Source organism: Haemorhous mexicanus, chromosome 6 (genome assembly GCF_027477595.1).
Source record: "Haemorhous mexicanus isolate bHaeMex1 chromosome 6, bHaeMex1.pri, whole genome shotgun sequence".
NCBI classification, from domain to species: domain Eukaryota; kingdom Metazoa; phylum Chordata; class Aves; order Passeriformes; family Fringillidae; genus Haemorhous; species Haemorhous mexicanus.
In genome coordinates this window covers 30,707,070-30,729,085 of record NC_082346.1, presented here as the reverse complement: position 1 = coordinate 30,729,085, position 22,016 = coordinate 30,707,070, and the positions used below count along the sequence as shown (strand labels likewise).

The following is a 22,016-nucleotide window of genomic DNA, read 5'->3' as shown; positions in this document are numbered from 1 at the left end:
TTGGTTCAGCGAAAAGCCAGAAGGGGCTTAGCAGACAGGTACTATGTGCCAAGACGTGCACTAAACTGAGTTTTCACAAAAACATTTCAAAAGCCCTATGGAGAACCCAGAGCTGGACTAGCTGATCAGGACTGAGAAACTTCTTGTTGTACTGAGAAAAATTCTGAAATCTTCATAGCAAGGTAATGCCACTGTTATTCTAAATACCTGCTTGAAATAATTTGGAGCACATACCCAAGAAGTCAAGGCCTGAAGATAATTGCTTTTATAACAGTTTTATTCAAGTCTGTGTGCTCTAGTGTTGAGACAAGGCCTAGATCAGCATTACACTGTAATACAATAATTTTAGCCATTGAACCAAGCCTGCTTGGCATCCTTGGTTTATAATTTACAGTACATCCAAAAAAAGAGCAAAGAGAAAAGAAATCCCAAAACATCAACAACTTCCATTAGCTCTTTGCTTCACTTAAATATTGTTCTATAACATAAAATAATTTAATACAAAAAGAACTGTAATCCAAATACACATAATACATTGACACAGAACAGAGGAAAGATACAGTAGATTATGCACAAGAGTATTCAGTTGATGTGTTACCTACAGTGAAACAAACTGGACATTAATATAATTTAACTATTTATGCCCAAGAGGGTCAGAGGCAACAAGTCCAGGTCACAAATAAAGCTTTTTAAAAAATAATGCAATCTTCTTTTCCTCTAAGCTTACCGCTGTACAGAAGTTAAAGGAAGGCTCCAACAAATCACTTAATTTGACAACATTTCATCACACAAACAAGAAAAACTTGGTGGCCTCTGTTATTTTACTCAATTCTGGGGTACATTGCCATTTGGTAATGTAACTGCTTCATTGCAGGTTCTTCGGGCAAAACATACCTTCAGGTGCTACTTCCATAGCAACGGACTTTTGAACACCATAAACGGAAGAGAAGACATACAGAGGTCTCCAAAACCAGACTGAAATACTTGAGCTGTAAGATAAATCCCAGTCCTACAGAGTTTGGAGCTCCTTATGAAGTACCCAACATCCTCCACAAAGTGATTTCAACACAAGCAGGAACTATTCCATATCTCAAAGGATCAGACATGGGAGCATGATCTTACACTAGAGAAATCTACTCACCTGGTTATTCAGATTTACAACACTGTACCTAGGAAAGTCAGGTCACCGATTTTTGCATCTGGCTTGAAATAGAAGCAGGAGCAGATCCACAATTGATAAGGCAAAAGAAAGAAGTAGCTTATAAAAAGAAGGAGGAAATACATTCTCTGGCTGAGAAATTCTTGGACTTTCAAAGCCACAGAAGAGACATTGTTAAAAGCACAGGTATTTTCCCTGATTTTTCCACCACTGTTGCCTGCTCACTCCATATAAGCCTCTCAACTTAAGTCAGGCAAAATATCTCAGATATTTTCAGCTTGTCCTGAATTTATGACAAAGAAATCAAATACAGCAGCACAGTGTGCTGTGCTGACAGCTGATAGAAAAGAATCCTAAAACTCTAGTAAAAGTGGCGGATGTTGATCACCGCTGAGCTTGTCAGGTCTGTCCACCAGCCTGGAGGGATGCATTTGTAAAATGAGAAGAAACACTTGAGAATAGGCATCAGGTTAAACTGCCATTTGCACACACAGCCTCCAGTCACCACTTACTGCCCCTTTACAGCTAGCAATCTGCTAATGCAGAAGTTCTTCACCCCACGTCAGAAAACATTCTCAAAGCTTACCCTGCTTATAGTTAGAAGTAGCAGTCAAATAGGCATGGCATGTGAAGCCATGGAAAGGCCACAAGAGTCAGCAATCAAACCAGCATTTACTCAGGGGCTTGTTGAGGAACTTGTTCCTCAGGTTAATTGACTTCTTACTCTGACAATCAATGTAAGAACCTGGTCCTTCACCATCAGTCTCTACACAACAATCCTCCAATTCAGATTAAAAGAGCTTTGCTCAGCTGGGATCTTGTGCATTTTGACCCAAAAATACATTCCATTGATTTCAGTAATATTTAAGTATGTGATGAAGAGCTTTCTGAATTGAGGCCTCTTCCCTTTTAACTTGAAAGTTAATTACCCTAAATACAAACTTTTATTACTAGCTCCTCTTGGGTTTATGCAGTATCTTCTTATAACTGCCAAACATGATGGGCACCAGTGCCCATGGACTTTATGTGACTCTATTAATCTATAAATTCTGCAGTTCAAACCAAGCCATCCCCCAAAGAGATCTATGTTACAAAAGAATGGATCCTACTCTCTGCCAAGAGCACTGGCCAAATTCAACCAGTTCAACTGGCAAACACTCCTAAATATGCTTTCCTTTCTACCTATTATTTTTACCTGTGGCTATATTCTTTACAGTCTGGATATTATAGTTGTCAAGATAACCATGACAATAGAGCAATGGCAGAACTGATGGAGTAACAATTGCTTGAGATGCAGTGTGAAAAGTCAGCTCAGAGATATTAGCTGCTCTGCTCAGATACAAATGCTAACCCTGTTGACATTGTAAGAGCTGCTCACTAAAGCATGCAAGACAGAAGAACAAGTGTACTATGAGTATCTGGGCAATAAGTTGAGGGTGACAACTGATTTTGTGACATTGACCGGGCCTGGGAGAAAACAAATTACCCGAGCTGAGAAGTGGCCACTTTCACAAATTCCAGCAGAATTCAAGGAAGCAGCTCTGTTTGCCTCCAGGTATAGTGAGACTCGAGGAGCTCAGTGTGCAACTGAGCTATGCCAAACAGTAATCAGAGGCCAGGTTTGTTCTGTAACTTAATTGCTGCTAGCGGCATTCTTATTAATGAAGCTTGGAACAACACCAGCATGTCCTCCTGCACCATTATAACCTCTCCAGCTAAGATCACAAGACACAAAAGATCAGGACATGGCTAGAGCCATGTTTCTTCTCTCTCAGACCTATATGTCTCTCCAAGAGGAGAAGGCCAGTTTTATCCAACCTCAACATCTGCTCTTGAGAAAATGCTGAATTGAAACAATCAAGGTAGAATGGGAGACAGTGTTAATCTGCCTGAAATGGCATATATAAAATGAATCCTTCTTGTCCTAATGTTGAGGTTTCCGCCACATTGAACACAATGTATATTCTCACTAGGTATCCTGGCAACTAAAGTTTGAGCATGGACAACATCTGATGGATGTATTTCTGATTAATTAAGGGCCTTCCCCCTGCCTCCCTCCATGCTTATTCTTCAAATTGCTTATTTTAAGCAAATACAACTTCGGCATTGCTCCTGCTGATTTGTTCTAAGGCCCCTTTTCATAGCTGTGCATCCATCTGACCCATCCAAACAGATTTAACAGTAGTTCAAGCTGGCTTAATGAAACCACCATACTGCACACTAAAAATGTGTTATAGTTCCTTTATATTAGTTCTATTGGGCTGCCTGCACATTATTAGCATTCAGATACAGTAAGGATTGTATTAGGAGCTGATACACTAGGAAAACAATACTGCAAATACAACAAAACAATCAGGATTGTGCCCAGCTCCACTTGAAGAGTACATTAAATTTTTTTTTTTTTTAAATCTGTTTTGAAAAAAGAGACTATCACTTCTAAAAGCAGTAGTGACCAATATGAAATCTCCACTTTTTTGTCTCTGAACAGTCAACTCTTCCACAAGTTAGAAACTATCAAGAAAAATGCCCCACTTTGTCCTTTATTATTTATTTTGGAGACAGAAATATCTAAAGCAAGTATAATCTTAACTTAATAAACTGAATAGCTGGTTTTACTTTTCCATCAGGAATTTGCATGCCAAATTCAAGTTTGCCTCTGCATTCCCATCTCATTGTAACCTTAACTGCATACTTAGAGCAATTCTTACCAAAACTTAGACTTTCTGCCCATTCTATCTCTACAGATGAGGTAGTTCAGGGTAAAGCAAAAACCAACCAGAAACTGGGTAAGTTAGATGGGGCTTTGAGTATCCTAATCTAGTGGAAAGCGTTCCCACCCATAGCAGGGGGACTGGAACTAGATGACATTTAAGGTGCCTTCCAACCCAAATCATTCTATCAAATTAAGTAACTGTACATTCCTCAAATTCTTCTTTAGGATCCAATTTAACTATGAGCCAACAGTTTACCAAGTAGCTAATATTCCTCTATCCTCTGACTTACATTAAGAGGGATAATTTCACTGTGTTATTTCCTGCCAACTTCCACTTTCCTCAGTTGTATCTTATGCTTTTAGCGTGGAAATCTTTTAGGTCAAAGCACATCTGAAATATGCATGGCTTTCTGCCTTACACTTGTTACTATGGCAACAAGAATAAATAACCAACAAAGATGGGATGGGGCCAAAACCCCAATGGAGAGAAATAGGGACAGGCAGTGATAGCAAGTGGCTCAACACAGGAGGGTAAATGGGAGGACACAAAAGGTTTCCAGTGATGGTATTTGGCCTGAAAGTACTGAAAGTTATACCTAGGAGGTCCCTCCAAAAAACCAACCTCAGGCCCTAGCAAGGAGATATGTGAGATGGAAGGCACCTTGGCATACAAGGATGCACCTAACACACATACACACACACACATATATACATTTTATATATATATATATATATATATATATATGGGAGTCTTAAAAACCAAACACAAAATAAAAATAAACAATTTCCCCAAACAGAAAACTAACAAACAAAACCACACAGCTCAAGAAAGCCATTCTCAGTAGGAAAATTATGTTCCTATAAGAAAAAGATTTTTCAATATGTACAAAAGGTATTTTGTACATAGTGAGCTATGTACATAAGCTAAAATATATTTCTTGTATACAAATGTTGAGGAAGTGCTGAAGAGTTTCCAGTTGCAAAAAATGGGAGGTCCTTGTTAGAAAGGAATAATAATAATTCTAGTATCAACATCAGAACCACTACCCAGTCACCAGTGGCAAGCTAATTGTTACTCAAGTACATACTTCCTAACCTGGGAGTGACTACTTCCAACATAAAAAAAAAGATTATGTAGGTAATTTCAGAAGTTGCGTTCATCTTTGACCAGTGGCAAAACTGTTTAAAAAAGCCAAGCATGGGGAAAAAAACAAAAGCAAATGCACATTTTAACTGCAGCATGACTTTCTACAAATGCATTCAATAGAGGGAGCACCACAGATTCATGTCCATAATGCCTAATGAAACTGTGAAAGTGAGATTCACAATAATAGGTTCTTCTTAAGACTGTATTGATTGTTAAACACCAAAAAAAGACAAAAAATAAAATTTAAACCAAAACCTGGATTGAAAATAAGAGGGGAAAAAAAAAGCAGATTTGGTTAAAGATCCTTTCTGTCCAGCTAGCTACCATATTAGCTGGCTGTGCAAACCACTGTATTCTAGTATTAAAATAGTAAACTTAAGAAAAAACATAAGAAGGCATTTTTTCCTATAGATACCTTAATTATACCATCAACAAAAGATTCATTAAGTCTGAAAGTTATGCTCTGTGACAGTGTATTTTGGTTCTTGTATTTGCTGTATTTATTGCTTGTTTGCAAATATGTTTTAACACATGTCTATCCCTTCACTTTTAATGTCCAGTTTTGCCCAAATTGTAGTCTTAAATGAGTTATAAACATGGAAGCTAAGAAACTGTTGTTCAGTGACAGGGTAAGGATCAGAAAACTTTCCAAATGTAAATGTCCGTTTTCATATTAAAAAAAAAAAAAAAGCCAAAAGGAGAACTTAAATTACACTGCAAGATATAACCCTTCTCATTCATAGGGTTGGTAAGAGTTCTTGAGAGTATCTCCAAAGTGCATGTAAAAGGTTAGAAAGCAAGAAGCATGTTTTCCAAGGAGAAACATTTCAAAAAAACCAAAAAGAAACAAACCTATTTACATTAGCTCATTAGCTTAAAATTACTTGTAAAAATAACAGGCTATCACTGAATTTTGGGACACAGGAGTAGGTTTGATTCCATACTTCCAATGAGACTCCAGGTCCCACATTCATCCCACAGATATGAATTAGGTCTCAACTAAGAATTAATCTCAAGATAGAAAGGCGACTCAAGGTCGGCCGTTTCCTACATGTTTTATTGAACAAAACACGCCAAAGGCAAAGACCTTCTTTACTTGACCATTACTGCCTCGCCTTCCACAGAATGAGAGGTATCCAGTTTTGTGACATATCAAAGTTACATCTCTTTGCAGTATTGTCCACAATGTCTTAAGATAACAGCATGCTATGAAGAGGAAGGCAACTACTCCCATTCCTAGAGGTACGGAAAAATATTTCGTCATAAAACCAGGCCAAACCAGAACAGGTCTTTTCCCATCAATAGCAAAAAAAATCACTTTAAAAATACTAATTTTGTTAGAAAACTACTACAAATAGAGTATTTTCACCAAGGTTCCCTGCCCCATGCTGAATAATTGCAATAATAAACTGGAGGGAAAGTATGTATAAAAAGTTACATTTGTACCTCTGAAAGCGATTGAGAGGAGATTAAGACCCAAGTTGCTGGTAAAACAGACCACTGTGCAGTCTGTAAGAAGCAACAGTATTAGAAAAGAATCCATAACTATTTATCACCTTAGTTTTGACACAACAGCTTTTTTCTCTCTACTTGTCCCACACTCAATTTCTATGAAACCAGTAGAAATGTATCAAAAAATTTGTCCTTTTTTGCAATGGTTGCCATGTCTGTGCCTTCCCCCCAATATCTATATTATATTCCAATTATAGGAAAACTAAACAGGCTATAAGGATAGCATACTTTGAAGGCCTGACAAACTTCTTTCTATTTCCTAAATCAGCACATCAATTACATAAATTAGTGATACACACTGCCAGCTGACTGAACGAAAATACAAATATATTTCTAAACCACAAACATTTCTCTCAGCTACAATCTCATTATTACTATCAGTTTAAAAACTGCCACTTCCTCTTTGTAAGGCTTGTATTCAAACGTATTTTTCTCCATTCTTTTGTCATTGTTTTAGACTGTTCAGTGACTTTCATGTTTTCTTTTTCTCATTTTCTCAGACAAAACAAAAGTGCAACTTATTCAGACATTTATGAAACAATACATTTATTATAATTTTTTAAGTAAGATTTTCACCATCTTCCTCAAGAATACTACTATAAAGGTAGGTCAATGACCAATATTCTGACATTTTTTGTTTCCCTGACAAATGGAAATACTAGCAACCGGTAGGGAAAAAAAGCTTTCTGAGCTGACGGGCTCATACCTTCTCACTGTCTAGTGGAATAGAGTCAACCACTTCTTTGGAGATTTGGAGCACCTCAGCTCCCACAACTGGGAAGGAAAAACTCCAACAGATTAAGAAAGCAGAGAATTCAAGCCAGGAGGGGACAGATGGATACAGAGAGAGGTTTTGACCCAGCTTAAACATGCACACAGACTCTGGGCTTTAGGACGATGGCTGCAAAAGCTTTTGGAGTGCTTAAGGTAAAATACATGACAACTCTTGAGAACTCCCTCTCTGCCTGCCAGAGAATACCTACTGAAGTCAGGAGCCTTGTTTCCAGAACTGACTCCTCTTGCCTGATACTTCAGGTTGGCCACTGGAAGACAGTTATGGGTGGTTGCTCAAAGACTTCCTCAGGTTAATTCACATGCTAGATTCAATGACGATATTTGTATTGAAGAAAGGTTTAAAAAAAAAACCAAATAAAAACTACAAAACAAACACATACCAACCAATACGCTTCTAACTGGTCTGTCTGGCAGCTTTGTAATAACAGTATCTAATCTGGTAACCCTGACCTGGAACCTTGACTCTTGTCATCTGTCCTACCAAGTTTTTTGATGTAGCAATGTCCACTTGGGATTAGGGAAGATACTCTTTGCAGCAAAGTACTTCTCAAACTTCAGCTACATACCACCTTCACCAAGTGATTATATAAAAGGGGGAGAGGGGCAAGGGGGGATTAATTCTTCATCCTCAACTTTCCCAAGTAAAAGAGGTGACTGAACAACTTGCCTTTACGTTTATCTTTCCTGGGAACTTGACAGAAACCTTAAAAGTTCATTTGGTGAAATCAGCTGGCCAGATATTACAAAGTTTAGCAGACTGAGTTATATAGTGTGACCTAGAAAGGTGTCCTCCCATTTCATGCACGTAAATGGATTTGAAAGATTTCTGTTCAAATAGAGCTATTCCAGGTGATGCCTTTGCAGAGCAGATGATATTCCCTATGACATTTATAATGATACCTTTTGGATAGAAAACATTTCATTTCATAACAGCTGATCCAGTTTTGTTCCAGACTTTTTAAAATTATAAGGAAGACTATGAAAAATAAATTATTTTCATGTCCTTCTTTCAAATCCCTCTGACACAGCCTCTTACTGAGATTACATTAAGGTTGATTTATAGCACAATCAAAATCAGCAATCTGTTGGATGAGTTTTGCCTTTTCGCTAGTGTCTGGGTCACAAACTGAGTTTTCAGAAATGGAAAGCAAAAGGATGCTTAAGAAATCAATAATGCCAAAGCTCTAAATTTAACAAAATAGTCAGAAATGTTTTCTTTAAGTATCTGAATCCCATTCCATCTTGCCTTATCATAATACCTTGTCTAAACAGTCAACAGTGTCTCCAGCTTCAACATCTAGTGTAGCACCATTAAGGCTAGCTCTGGAGCATTTAATAGGCAGCAGAAAGTAATTCTGCCATTAAGCATTTTCCATGGAATGTGATAAACAAGAAATATGTGACCTTTCAAAACAAAACATACTGTAATCCTTGGAAAAAAAGGTGCACTTGACTAATGGGAACATGCTGGTTTCAGTCCTCACACAGAACTAAAAAGCCTTACATACAGTTCTTCCTCAAACATGCTGGTTTTTAAAATCAGGTTACAAACATCTAAACACACAAGTTCACTGTGCTGACAGCTGCAGGAAGTATTCAGCTCTCCTGCCTTCACAGCAGGACTGGACTGCCCCAACAGGCTGAGCACTGCATTGGCAGCACTGTCAAATGACTTATTTGCAACCAAATATCAGCAGATTAGCAAAACAAGCACAGATCTGTACAAAAACAGTGAACAGACATGCTGTACCCTGCAATAAAGCAGACTACCCTATTACACTCACATAAAGGCCACATCCCTTATATATAATGCCAAATTTGGGGAACATTGAAGCTCTCATTACAGCCAGTAAGACATATCTGCAGTGGCACAGACACACTTGAAGTCTTTGTACAGAAAACTCTGAGCACAGGCACTCCCTATTTGTGTGACTTCCTCCTTCCAGACAGGGCTCTATTCTTGCTCCAGATCTAGGAGTGATTTACATAACTGAACAAGAACAAAGTTCTACATATCTATAGTGCCTTTCACTCAAAGATCTCAAAGGACTTTATACCTATTATATATGTCCCAACCCCTCCCCCTGTGAGGTAGGTATTATTCCTATTATTTACAGATGGGGAAATTCAGGCACAGAGGTTACATTATTTGCCCAGGGTCACACAGTGAGTCAGTGACAAAATAAAACAGAATCCAGATGCTCTGATTCCTGTTTGCACAATCCAACTACTAACAAGCCTTATTTTCAAAACAGCCTAAACAAGTACCAGTGTGCATAAGAACAGTCTTGGGTTTCATGGGTCACTCCTGAAAGGCATAAGAAAGGAGAAAAAAATAGAAAGAAAAATATTTGGAAACACATAACTTACTTCCTTCTGCAAGCCAACACATCTTTAAAGAAAGTTTCTGCTAACTCCCCTCCCAAAGCTGAGGCAACTTGACTATGAGCCTGAGAAACAGGGTGGGAAGAAAAGAGACTGATGGAACAAAAGTCTGAAAAAAAAAACAAACCCAAGCTAAACAGCTAAACTATAAGCCTTCATCTTGAAAGCACAGGGTCATAAAATAAATAGGGCTGAGAGGGACCTCAGGAGATCACTGAAGTTCATCCAACCTACCCTGAAGCCAGGATCAACTACACCTACTTGTTTCCAACAGTCTGGTTCACCTGCTCTCAAAGACCTCCACCAGTGGAGACGCCATGCCCTTCCCCTGCCATCTGTTCCACCTTACACTATCACATGAGCAAAAGAGGACAAACAAGTCTTAAGATAGCTACTTCTGCTATTTCAGTGGGGGCATGATGATTCCCAGGCCTGTCTAATGATCTGAATGTATTTCAGAGAAGGTAGTCTCCAGATATTTATTTGTTTCTGCTCTGGATTCCTTGGGAAAATATCAAACACTGATGTCTGCTGTAGTGTAATATTTGACTATTATTTGAAAATACTGATTAATACCAGGATACCAATATACTTACTGCCAAGTGCCAAATCCTACAAGGTCAGTAACAAAAGACTTTGATATGATAATTTTAGCTCATTGCAGATTCAAACTGCAATAAGAGGGCAGGGAAGACTACAGGGAAACCCCACAGCAAAAGTCAGCAGCTCAGAGTTGTCAAGTTTCACCCAAATGCAGACAAAAATCAGGCAGCTGACAACATATCTTCAGCAGAGGCAGCACCATATGATCTCTGTAGCATCCCTCCATCTCATCTGTTTTCAAAGTGCATTCTCAGTGCAAAAAGTAGGATTGAATTTAGAGGGGCTCACTGCCCCCAGTGGTTTCATATTAAGACCAGAATTCTTGCTTGAGTTCATATGCTGCAGCTTTGTGTGTGTTAAGTTCACTTCTGCATAGCGGAATGGTGCTGTCCTGGCTCTGCCCCTCAGCATCCATGTCCAACAGTGTCCGCTCCTCTGCAGGAGGACCCACCTGGAAAGGAAGCAGTGCAGGTAGTCCAGGTCTCTCTTCTACAGTGCTGCTGCTACTAGCAAAACAAGAGTCCAGATTGCTTGGAGTATCAGTACTTGAACTGTTGGCAGAAGATTCACCCTTGGCATTGCTGGGTGACACAAACCACCAGGGATCAAGCCGCTGCCGACTGGCTGCAGGGCGTGGCCGGGGTAGGAACTCCAGTGTCTTGGGTCTTTCCAGTGTGGGATCCTGCTGTGCATTCCATCGTCTCGGGGTTGGAGGAAAAACAAGGTTGGGGTCTGGCAGGCGAGGGACCTCACTGGGATCTCTGCTTGGACTAGGTGTTTTTAATACACCTATCCAAAACAGACAATGTAAGAGAAGAGGGAAAAACATGTTAGCTGTCACTGTTAAGTGGTTCCTACAGATCTTAGTTTATTGTATATACAGTGCAAAATCATATTCAAAGCAGAAAGCCTTCATTCAGAATTTACAAACTCTGTATCTTCAAAATTATGGCAATCTGAAGATGCTGGAACCAAAACCATTACTGCATTATTCTGTTCCCTACTTGTGTAAAGATAGCCTCCACAAGCAATTCTTTTGGGCTGGTCATCTCAACAAATGTATAAGCAACAAGTAATTATACTGCTTCTGTCTTTACTCTAAAGAGGAAAAGGAAGATGGCTGAAAACCTACCTGCTCCCAGTGCTCCAGTTAAACAGCTACTGGAAGGGCATCCACTGGTTGGGCACCCATTGACAACCAGTCCACCCCCTTTGATGGCTCCATCAGAAGGTGTGCGCCGGTGTCCGCTTTGCTGGGTGTGGGAAGAGACTGTCACGTGTGTGGGAGTCAGGGACTGGTTGGGGTCTTGTTTGAACCTCTCGATCTGGACATTGACCAGTGGGTTTGTAATGGCTGGCAAGGGAGCTTTGACTGTCACTGGGCTGACAGGCATCTCATAAACCACAATCTCATCACTGTCTGAGCGCAGCAGGGACCGGGTGGAATTACATTCGGAAATGGAAGACAGGGAAAGAAGGGTGAGGGATGTGGATGGCTCGCCTAGCAACAACAGGGGATCATCCTTCCTGAAGATCTTCCGGGAAGGTGGACTAGTGCTCCTGCGTGGGCGTCCAGCTCGCTGAAAAATGCTGTCACGCTTCTTCTTCTCTTCCTTGGGCACCTCTGGCTCTTCCTCAATCAGCAGCTGACACTTCCCTGCTTCTAACAGATCAAAACCCAGGCCTGCAGCAGCCAGCACTGCTCCACAGCCAAGCAATGCAACTTCACATCGCTTGTGGTGGGAGCCGCTACGTTTGAGGCTGTTGGTGGGTGTCAGCTGCGGGGTACTGGTAGCAGAGTTTACAGGGGTGGACTCCTCATTGGCATCACTAGAAGGGCCATCCCATTCTTCACTCTTCTGAAATGGGATGCAGAGGTATGACTGATTGTGCACAGGTGAAGGGTGCACTTTGCCCTCTCCATTAAAACATTCACTGTCCTCATCATCTGGAAAGCAAATGAAAATAGACTTTGTGTCAATGTAACATTTGCACTGGCAAATTTCATTGTCTCACAAATATACTTCAAAATAACATTCTACTCAGAAGATGCAACTGTTCTCCTCACAAACATCATTTATCAACTCCCAAATACAGTCTATTGTTTCCAAAGAAGATGGGCTGAGAGAAGTAACTGGAAACACTATCGAAGTGAAAGAAATCAGTGAAGCATTCACCCCCTTGAGATTAATTGCAAAACAGCATTTCAAAGGCAACCTACACCTCAGTAACTTCTAGAGTAAATTTTTGTGTTTGTGAGTGAGAAGCAAAAGGTAGAAAAATTTTAAGGATTTTTCCTTGCAAGTGAAGGTGTAAGCATGCTGCACATGTAAATATCATTATTCAGGAAAGAAGCTGAGACACAGCATGGAGCTAGAGGAGAATTAACAGAAGCTTTTTAGCTTGACAGAGGGAGAAGCACAAGCAGTGAGGTGAAAAAGAAAATCCAGAAGGAGAAAATGGATACTTGACAAAGAATAAAAGAAAAACAGATACCAAACAAAATTAAAACATTGCTGTAAGGTACCAGCTGAAGGTCAGGAAAGAGGTTCAGTGAAATGTGAATGGAAGCGGGGATGAGAATACCAAGTCCAGGGAATTCCTTTACCCATCTCTGCCAAGCTGGTGAATCCTGGAAAAGCAGGTGCAGTTCTCTGGATCTTCCCAAGATTTGGTGCACTGGATGACCACTGCTTGCATCCTTCCACCAGAGCTTTCAGACTGAAAATAGTAGAAGAATGTGAGAAAATGTATGCTCACAACTAGTATCCATTCTCCCCTCCTCTTATATATTCTCTATTGATTTACGTAGGGTATGCTTGTATTCATCTCAACTACATAGATCTGAAGTCCTCCCACAGCAAGAAATTTTCTGACAACTTTAAAGCACTTTAAAAGGAAAAGAATAAAAAAGAAAAGAAAAAAAGAAAAAAGAGAGAAAAAGAAAAAAAAAAAAGAAAAAAAAGGTCTGTTCCTCATTCATTACACTGTAGCAGTCAAAAGGCCTCTGCTAATAACTAGCAAGCTACGAATGCAGAATAACAGAAGGCACCAATACAAAAATCAGATGAAACATTTTCTTTTTAAATTAAGGCATAATCTTTTTAAATCTTTATTCCTTTTTGCAATCAATCTTACCATGGCAGGTAAAAAATAAATTGATCAGCAAGGGGAGGGGAAAACACGTCCAAAAATGTTTTCATGTGAAACACAAATGAACAATGAAATTCAAACATCACTCACTAGGACAAATAAAATAATAAGCTAAAGTCACTATAACAGCAAAGCCATGTCTCTGTGTTATAAACCCCAATATTTTTCTTATAAAGACAACACTGTATTGAAGTACAGTTAAAAGCACAAGCTCTGGATTATGGGAAAAAAGGCAACTAAACTTATAAACCATGTCATCGTTTCTTTTACTTACAAACAAAAAAAGACCAAGAGAAGAACCCAAACCCAAATCCCTACTTTGGCCTGTGTCTAAACATATGTTACCAGGCTCCTGAAATTATTAGTCATCTCTATTCGTAGGTTTTCATTATCATCATCTTGCACTAGTTTCATGACATCAGATATGTCAACAACTTTGATTAGCAGCACAACCTTCTGATATATCAATATTCAAAGTTTTATTATTCATTTATCAACATAGTCTGAACTGGAAAATTTTTTGTGCCTTTCTCCAACAAACTCCAACATCACGGTGTTGGTGAAAAGCCACATACTCTTAGAATAGGCAGAAATTACGTGGAAGGAATAAAAAGATCAGCAGATAGTCTGAATGATCTCAACTGGACACACAAAATCATTGACTTGTTATTGAAAGAACAGAAAACTCAGATATAAGATCTCTTCTAACTCCGTTACTAACTTGCATTGGTTTTTGGTAAGCTACATAATTCACTACTGTCATTCCCTTAAAGAGAAAAGGAAATACAACCATATGTAAGTTACCTCTCATTCTTCTTATTCTCGACCAGAATTATTCTGCATTTCTAAGACAGCTTCCATTCCAGGATTTCAAAAATTTTGTATATTGGGGTATTTTTTTGCCTTGGTATGAGTTTTTCCTCTACCCTCTACCCAATTGAGTTGCTGTACTTGTCACCAATGCTGCAGCAATAGCAAGGCCACAAGACCTAAACTTGATCCAGCACATGATCAGTTGGTTGATGACTGTGGTGTAGACATTACACTAAAAGTATGCTGTGCAGTCCTCAACTGGATTGCAAGCCCATCCTCATTAACCATTCTGGCACATACAGTACCCTGCTGCAACCTCGAATCCAGACAGCACAGCACTGAACCCTATTTGTCAAGACACACAACCACAGGGTGTTATAACACACATGCCATTCAGTGTGCGGGTCTGTTCTGATTTACTCCCTCCACAGCTGTGTAACTCATCTCTGTAACACAACACACCAAATAATGTATGTTGGCTCTGAATTACCCAGGTGTGCAACATGACTACCTAGGATACATACTATAAACAGAGACACATATTAGGGGAAAGCTGGTGAGTGAAAATGAACCATGTTAGCAGTGTGAACACCTCCAAAACTGAAACTCAAAGCTCTTATAATATGGGTAGAGAACTACTGAGGAAGATGAAATTTCCACAGAGCTGGGAAAACACAGACTCAACTTAGTTTGCTTCTTTTTGACTTCTCAGAGCAATCTTCCTTTGCAAAGAACAGACTGAAGGTTTGCTGTTACTGTCAAAGTGCAGCTCAGTCTGAACAGGAAGATAAATAGCTACCAGAATAATTTCAAGGCCTCCTACATTTGCCTTAAGGCTATAAAATTTTCATCCTTCCTTTTATTTTTTGCTCCTTCTCTTTTCCCCATAAATTACAAGCAGACCTCAAAGACCTGTTCAGAAGATTGCTGCACATAATTTTAATTAGACAGTGGTGTGCATTTGAAAACAATTCAAAACATGCTGACTTAGAGAATGTTCCTACTAGAGCAGTACTGTCTGCTATTGCCCTAAAGAAAGAGCAACTGGAATGATTTGAAAGCACTAGCACTAAAACTATATTTCAATCACCTACATAACCCAGGAACCTAAAGACTTCTTACCTGTAATCTATTTATTAGATTAACTAACCAGAAGGTTGTTACTTACTTTGTTGTATTATGATTGAGACACTTTTCTGTTGTCTTTTTCTACTGGGAAGTCAAAGGCACCTCTTTTTAGGAATGGTAAGATGACAAGGTTTATTTGCTCAGCAAATTGCAAAAAACTTCCTTGCAACTCTAAGACAGCATCTCTGGTGTCTCAATACCAGTCTGTAATACCACATTAAGACATTAATACAATACTGTGGTGAATAAAAAAAAAAAGCTGTTGCCAGGCTCACCCCTATTTAGCTTTCAAGATTTTAAGATATAACTGCTAAAGGACTTTAAGTTACAGTTACTATCACCTTCTGTAAAATTAGTAACCTGAACGAAAAGCAGGGTGACCATCACCCATGCCATAGGTAAGCCTGTGACTAATCAATGCCAAGTTTAAAGACAATTAAAACTTCATGGTATATCCTTGAGAATACACTGGAAGATCACAACTGAACTGCCACAGAACTAGTCCAACATGAAGCTTCATCCAGTCTCTGAAATTCAGTACAAAACCCTTCTGCTGCTGTGCATGTTCTTTATGATCAAAGACAGAGAAGCATTAATAATCATTGTATCATCTTTTCATGACTGCCTTTACTGATGTTAATTATAGGTCACTGCAATTATCACAATGTTATTCTCAAATAAACTTGGAATTATCTCCTGTGAAGAATACATGGAAAGTGATAAAACTTATGAAGATAAAAGTTCCCTGGATCACAAACTCCCATAAGCAGCAGTAACAGCACCATTTCTGCTACTAGAATGGCATTATGGAGAACACTTGAACTGGACTTCTCTATCCTAAGTTTAGCTCTCCACTCTACCCCAATTTTCCTATGATTCAGTATTTGGGTCGGCCCGGTTTGATAATCTTTATCAATAATCTGGATAAGGGGATTGAGGGCACCATCAGTCAGTTTGCAGTGACACTGAGTTGGGTGGAAGTGTTGATCTGCTGGAGGGCAGGAAGCTCTGCAGAGGGATCTGGACAGGCTGCATCGATGACAAATCGAGGCCAACTGTATAAGGTACAATAAGGTGAAGTGTTGGGTTCTGCACTTCAGTCACAACAACCCCATGCAATGCTACTCATCCCCATCAGTGGGGATGAGTGGCTGGAAAGCTGCTTGGTGGAAAAGGATCTGGGGATGCTGGTCAACAGGCAGTTGAACATGAGGCAGCAGTGCACCCAGCCAGCAGTGCACCCAAGAAAGCCAAAGCCATCCTGTCAGGGAAGTGATTGTTCTCCTATACTCAGTGCCACACCTCAAATCCTGTGTTCAGTTCTGGGGCCATTACTACAAGAAAGACACTGAGGAGCTGGAGCATGTTCAGAGAAGGGCAACAGAGCTGGGGAAGGGGAAGGTCACTCGTATGAAGCACAGCTGAGAGAGCTAGGGTTGTTTAACCTGCAGAAAAAGAAGCTGGGGGAGACCTTATCACTGTCTACAACTCCCTGAAAGGAGAGTCTTGCCAGGTGGGAGTCAACCTCCTCACACAAGTAAAAAGTCACGGGACAGTGGCCTCAACTTGCACCAAGAGAGCTTTAGATTAAGTATTAGGAGAAATTTCTTCACTGAAAGGGTGCTCAGGCATTGGAATAAGCTGCCCAGGAAAGTGGTAGAATCACCATCCTTGGAAATGTTCAAAAGATGTGTGGATATGGCACTTGGGGAGATGGTTCACTGGTGAACAGTAAAGGCTAGGTGAAAGTAGAGGCTAGGTTAATGGTTTGACTCAGTCCTAAAGGTCTTTCCCAACCTTAAATATTCAATGAAGTTTTATTGCCTGTGTAAAACAAGAATTTAAAAATACTAAAAATAACAAGAACTATCTTTTGAGTCAACTAATATTTACTGCAACTCTGCTCCCTTTAAATTAAAGTCTGCAGTCTGGCATGATCTTAGCAAGGAGTGGTTCATTGTATGTTAGCCATACTGCCCCCTCAGCACAACTCTCATGTTTCAGACACTCTGCAAAATGCGGTATCTGTATCAAGTCTCCCTAGAAGAGACTCTGAGTACTACAGAACATCTCAGTTGTAGAGAGAACAGGACAGTTTTATGAGCAACCACAGTTTGCATGCAACTCCATTCCAGCTCTCTGTGCCGAAAAACAATCAGTGCTTCAGACTGTACAGTAATGAACAGAAAATGGAAGAGGTCTATTCCCAGAATTCTAAGAATGTGATTTGAAGGTAGAAGTGTTTTTTTTCCAGCTTCAGTGATCTCCCCTCCTTTTACATAATTAATGATTGTAAAGTGTGACATCTGTTTTAATTCCTTAGAATATTATCCTATCCTCTATTTGTCAAACAGGTAAAGCATAGGCAGCAGTCAAAGAAGCTTCCTCCATATTGTCCTGCCTTGAATATCTCAGAGAGAGAACACGTTTTAATAGATCCAGGTCCTCTTGCAGGGGGCTACAATACTGATGCACTATGCAAACATCAATTTTTCAGGCATTTCACACCTGACCAAAAAATAGTAAAGATAAAGATTATAACTGACTATTTTATTTTCCCTGCTAAAAAACATGGCAAGAGTCAAACCATCAGTTTATCGGGGGAAAACACTCAAACATTACTAAAAATTACCAAGCTTTCAAATCTTTTAGAAGGCCAAAATAGCCCTATGTTTAAAGCAGCATTCCAGCAATGATTCATTGGAGTCCTGGTATAAAAAATTCATACACACAAAGATAAAAAAAAGAAGCCACAGAACAATAACCTATAGAAACAGAGGTACAACCTGTATTTCTGCAAAAATCACCTTCAGGACTTATTCACTCAAAGTACATGTCTTTGTCAAAAGACTAAAGAGAAGATATTTGCTTGGCTTTACCAGATACTTCTTATATACTAGCATTTAAGACAATGAAACTACAGAAAGCTGAGCCTTAAAACACAGAAGACCTACTACAGAGAGTTTCGCACACCTAAGAAGTTTGACAGCTTACAAATACACCTAACAACGTAATACCAGACAGTGAAACATCCATTGCTACATAAATAAACCGAATGCAATTTTTTTAAACTTTTCTGAATCTCTAACATCTCTGGCACAGGAAAGAAGTTTGGAAGCAGAAAGGCATTTGCAAGTGGATAGGCAAATATCCTGTGAGCCAGCTCATGACCACTTTTAGAACCTAGAAATGAGTCTTCCTCCAGGCCCTCTCTTACCCCTCTTCTCCTGCACCTAGCTCCTTGTGACAAAGTGAGCTTGGTCCCCAAGTGCGTCCCTTTTTCTTCTGGCCTCTCTTCTCTTCTTCCTCTCCTTCCTCCTTTGGAAGGACTGAGCTTCGTCCCCATGTTTTACTGCTTTCAGCAGGTGTCACTTCACAGGTGGAAAGAACAGTGGAAAATGGGAAGGAAAAACAGACACACAAATTAAAATAATTGGTTCCATGGCAACATAAAGAATAAAACATAGGCCAGAACAGGAATAGTAATAAAAGTGATTTTCCCATAATTCTGACCATTTATCAACACAAATCTAACAACCAAATGCCAAATTAAGCATTCTCTAATCCTTTTAAGTATAGGTAGCCTTTCCAACTCTATTCTATCTCCAGTGTCTCTTTAGAACCACCGGTTTGAAACCAAACACACAAGTGCTGTGATTTCCAATACAAACACTATACATTAGTTAATACAACTTTCATAATTTTAGGACATGCATGTCTGCCTAATTCTGTGTTATTATGGGAACATTATTTGCATGAAAATGCCCTTGTTTTTACTTCCTTAAAACAGTAACTTAATACACTACAGCAATGTTTTACAAATCTACTCTGCAAATTAGTATTTTTTAAAATTAACTTGCACACCTAAGGAATATATTTTCTATAGAAACAGCAATATTTCATAAACTTGAGTGAGCATGGTGTTAGCTCCAAAGGTGGTGATACTCCCTCCATCACTAAGACACTCAATTTTTCTCTCCAAATATATACATGCAAGGCACAAGGCAAATGTTTTAGGTGCTTTCTTTAACAGCCCTGTCCTAGATATGGAATCTTGGCATCTTACCACGCTGACAGACTGCACATTTCCCAAATTCAATACTACATTGAGCCCCTTACACTGTATGGCCCTGAGTCTGGGAATAATGGTAGGACTTGCAGGAGGGCTGGAGCAGCTACTGATCAAGCTTTTCCTTTTGTCCATCGTTGGAGAAGCCTGCACAGTGAATTTATGCTGAAAATCTGTTTAGCAAAAAAAAAAAAAAAAAAAAAAAAAAAAAAAAAAAAAAAAAAGCAGAAAGACACAATTAAAATTCTCTTTTTTTTTAATATAAGAAAAAAATAAATAATAATTTATGGTAACTTTCAAAGAATGCAACTTATGGGATCTATGTAGAAATGAAGTTTTACAGCTAAGTGCTATTTCCCCATTGTGCACAACAAGAATTTAGAACAAAAATGTTGCACTCACAGCCCTGAAAATGTATCTTCTTAGTGTATGTGTGAAACACATACACACACAGATGTGTTGAGTGTCATGCCAAATTATACCCCTGTTGCACCTTACCTCTCAGTTTCTTAAGCACGATCAAAAATAGGTGTTTGCAGACCTAAAGAAAGGCATAGGTAACAAACACATTTTATCACAATTTCTCTTCTGAACAGCCAATGTCTCCCAGAAAACAAAGAATATAGTGCAAGTTGTCATCCCTGAGGCAATGATGAGCACTAGGTGATTTACAAACCCCAGACTTTTGGTTTTTTGACAAATTTAAATCTCCAAATAAAGAATCTGAAGTAGAAATGCTAACATCACCATCTTCACTCTTAAAGAGTGACTTTGCCAACACCTTATTAATATTTAACATTTCTTCCAGAAGTCACTTCCGTGTTAATAGGAGTTCACATATGAACACGCAATCTTGGGGTTTAGCCTCACAGCTATCAATGTATTTTTGGTAATTTTTAGATTCCTACACCAAAAAAATCCAGTAGATTATAGTTTCTCCTGCAGCATTATGTAAAATATTCCCCAAGCACGAACCTTCATCATCTTCTACGTACATTCTTTAAAAAACTGATTCTTTTGACTATTAACATGTTAAACTGCAACACCACATTTTTACAATAAGCCATTTACAGCCAACAGCTAACAAACATGTTACATTTCAAATTTACTTCTGGCCTTCATATTGGAACTTTGGGCAATGCTAGCCACAAGAGCATTAAATTTAGTTTTTTTGATCCATGTTTATTTTGTTCATTGAGGCATGTTTTTCCTGAAGTACATCAAATCCTTTCTAGCGCATAAGGGTCAGTAGTAAGGAACTATCAAACCTACAGGTTGCTCCCATTTCACCTGGCACAGCCTAACACATAACCAACCTGAAGGCAAGCTGATATGATTGCCATCCTTTAACTTGAGCCGGCTCCTCTTGAACTTCCCCATGCGTTTCTTGACCCGAGGCTTCTCCTGACACAGCTGGTGGATGATGATGTTGAGCTCCCTTTCCAGGATGTCAATCTCACGTTCTGCCAGCTCTTGTTCCCGCCTTCGTAGCAGCTCCTCATGGTTCTTCTGTTCAACAGCAGCACGAGTCAGCTCTTCTTCCCATGTGCGCAGCTCCTGCAGGGAGACATGAAAGTAGAAACAAAAGGCTACCTTGTGACCTGTGGGTTAAGACTAACACTACTGGTTCTGAAGGCACAGCTTCAATGGCTTGCATCCACTGGTTAAAGGCTCAGCTGAGAGCCAAAAGCATTCTCAAGGACTTCAATGCTTGCCATTCAAGGCCCCTCATACCAGTATTAAAATTCAGACGTAACCATTTGTGAGGCCACACCTGAAATCCTATGTCAAATTCTAGGCTTTCCAATACAAGACAGATATGGACATACTGGAGAGAGTTCAATGCTTGGGTGGGGTGAAGGGGTCTTACCAATGTATAAAAAAACCTGAGGGAAGGGTGGAAAGAAGATAAAAGTCAGGCTCTCTTCAGTGCCCAGTGACAGAACAAGAGGCAAAGGGCACACACTGAAACATAGGGGTCACTCTCTGAATACTTTTTTACTGCATTACTGAGCACTAGCATGGGTTACCCAGAGAGGTTGTGGAGTCTCCCTCCTTGGGGATATTCAAAAGCCATCTTGACATGGTCCTGGCAACGGCACATAAGGCAAACCTTTCGATCTATCCCTTGCTGACAAAACGAATTAACTAAAACTGTCCTTGAAATCCCAAAATCCCACTGCATTCCTCTCCTCTCACACAAGGACAAAAGAATTCAGCACTTCGAATAACTCTCTCCAGATGGGCAATTCCAGTGCAGAAAGCAAAAACTGAAGAATTCAAGTTAAACATCAGATAGATAATCCGACAGATTTTAGTTTAGGTGTTTTTAATAATGACATTGTTATCTGGCTCATCACCAGGAAGATCTCAATAAAATCATTTAATATAAAATTATTTCCCTGTTGCTCAAAAGGAATACAGTACCCAGCCTGAGGGCAGTGTAGTTAGTACTGTTTAGCTGTTTGTCTGTTGAAGTTTCTGGTTTTCAAAAACTGTTCCAACACAAATATGCCATGGGACAACAGTAACAAGGAAA

General features: G+C 39.4%; 1 protein-coding gene across 1 annotated transcript in view; it reads right to left on the bottom strand.

Annotated features, from left to right (window-relative positions):
* Nucleotides 1–259: 259 nt before the first annotated feature.
* Nucleotides 260–22,016, bottom strand: part of MAP3K9 (mitogen-activated protein kinase kinase kinase 9) — a 61,001-nt gene continuing 39,244 nt past the window's right edge. The window contains exons 6-11 of the mRNA XM_059849651.1: nucleotides 20,794–21,034; nucleotides 19,528–19,650; nucleotides 18,626–18,779; nucleotides 12,923–13,035; nucleotides 11,447–12,262; nucleotides 260–11,103 (exon numbers count right to left, since the gene is read on the bottom strand). Of these exons, the coding sequence (XP_059705634.1) occupies nucleotides 10,622–11,103; nucleotides 11,447–12,262; nucleotides 12,923–13,035; nucleotides 18,626–18,779; nucleotides 19,528–19,650; nucleotides 20,794–21,034 (1,929 nt within the window). The 3' untranslated portion in view covers nucleotides 260–10,621. The remainder of the gene's footprint in view (nucleotides 11,104–11,446; nucleotides 12,263–12,922; nucleotides 13,036–18,625; nucleotides 18,780–19,527; nucleotides 19,651–20,793; nucleotides 21,035–22,016) is intronic.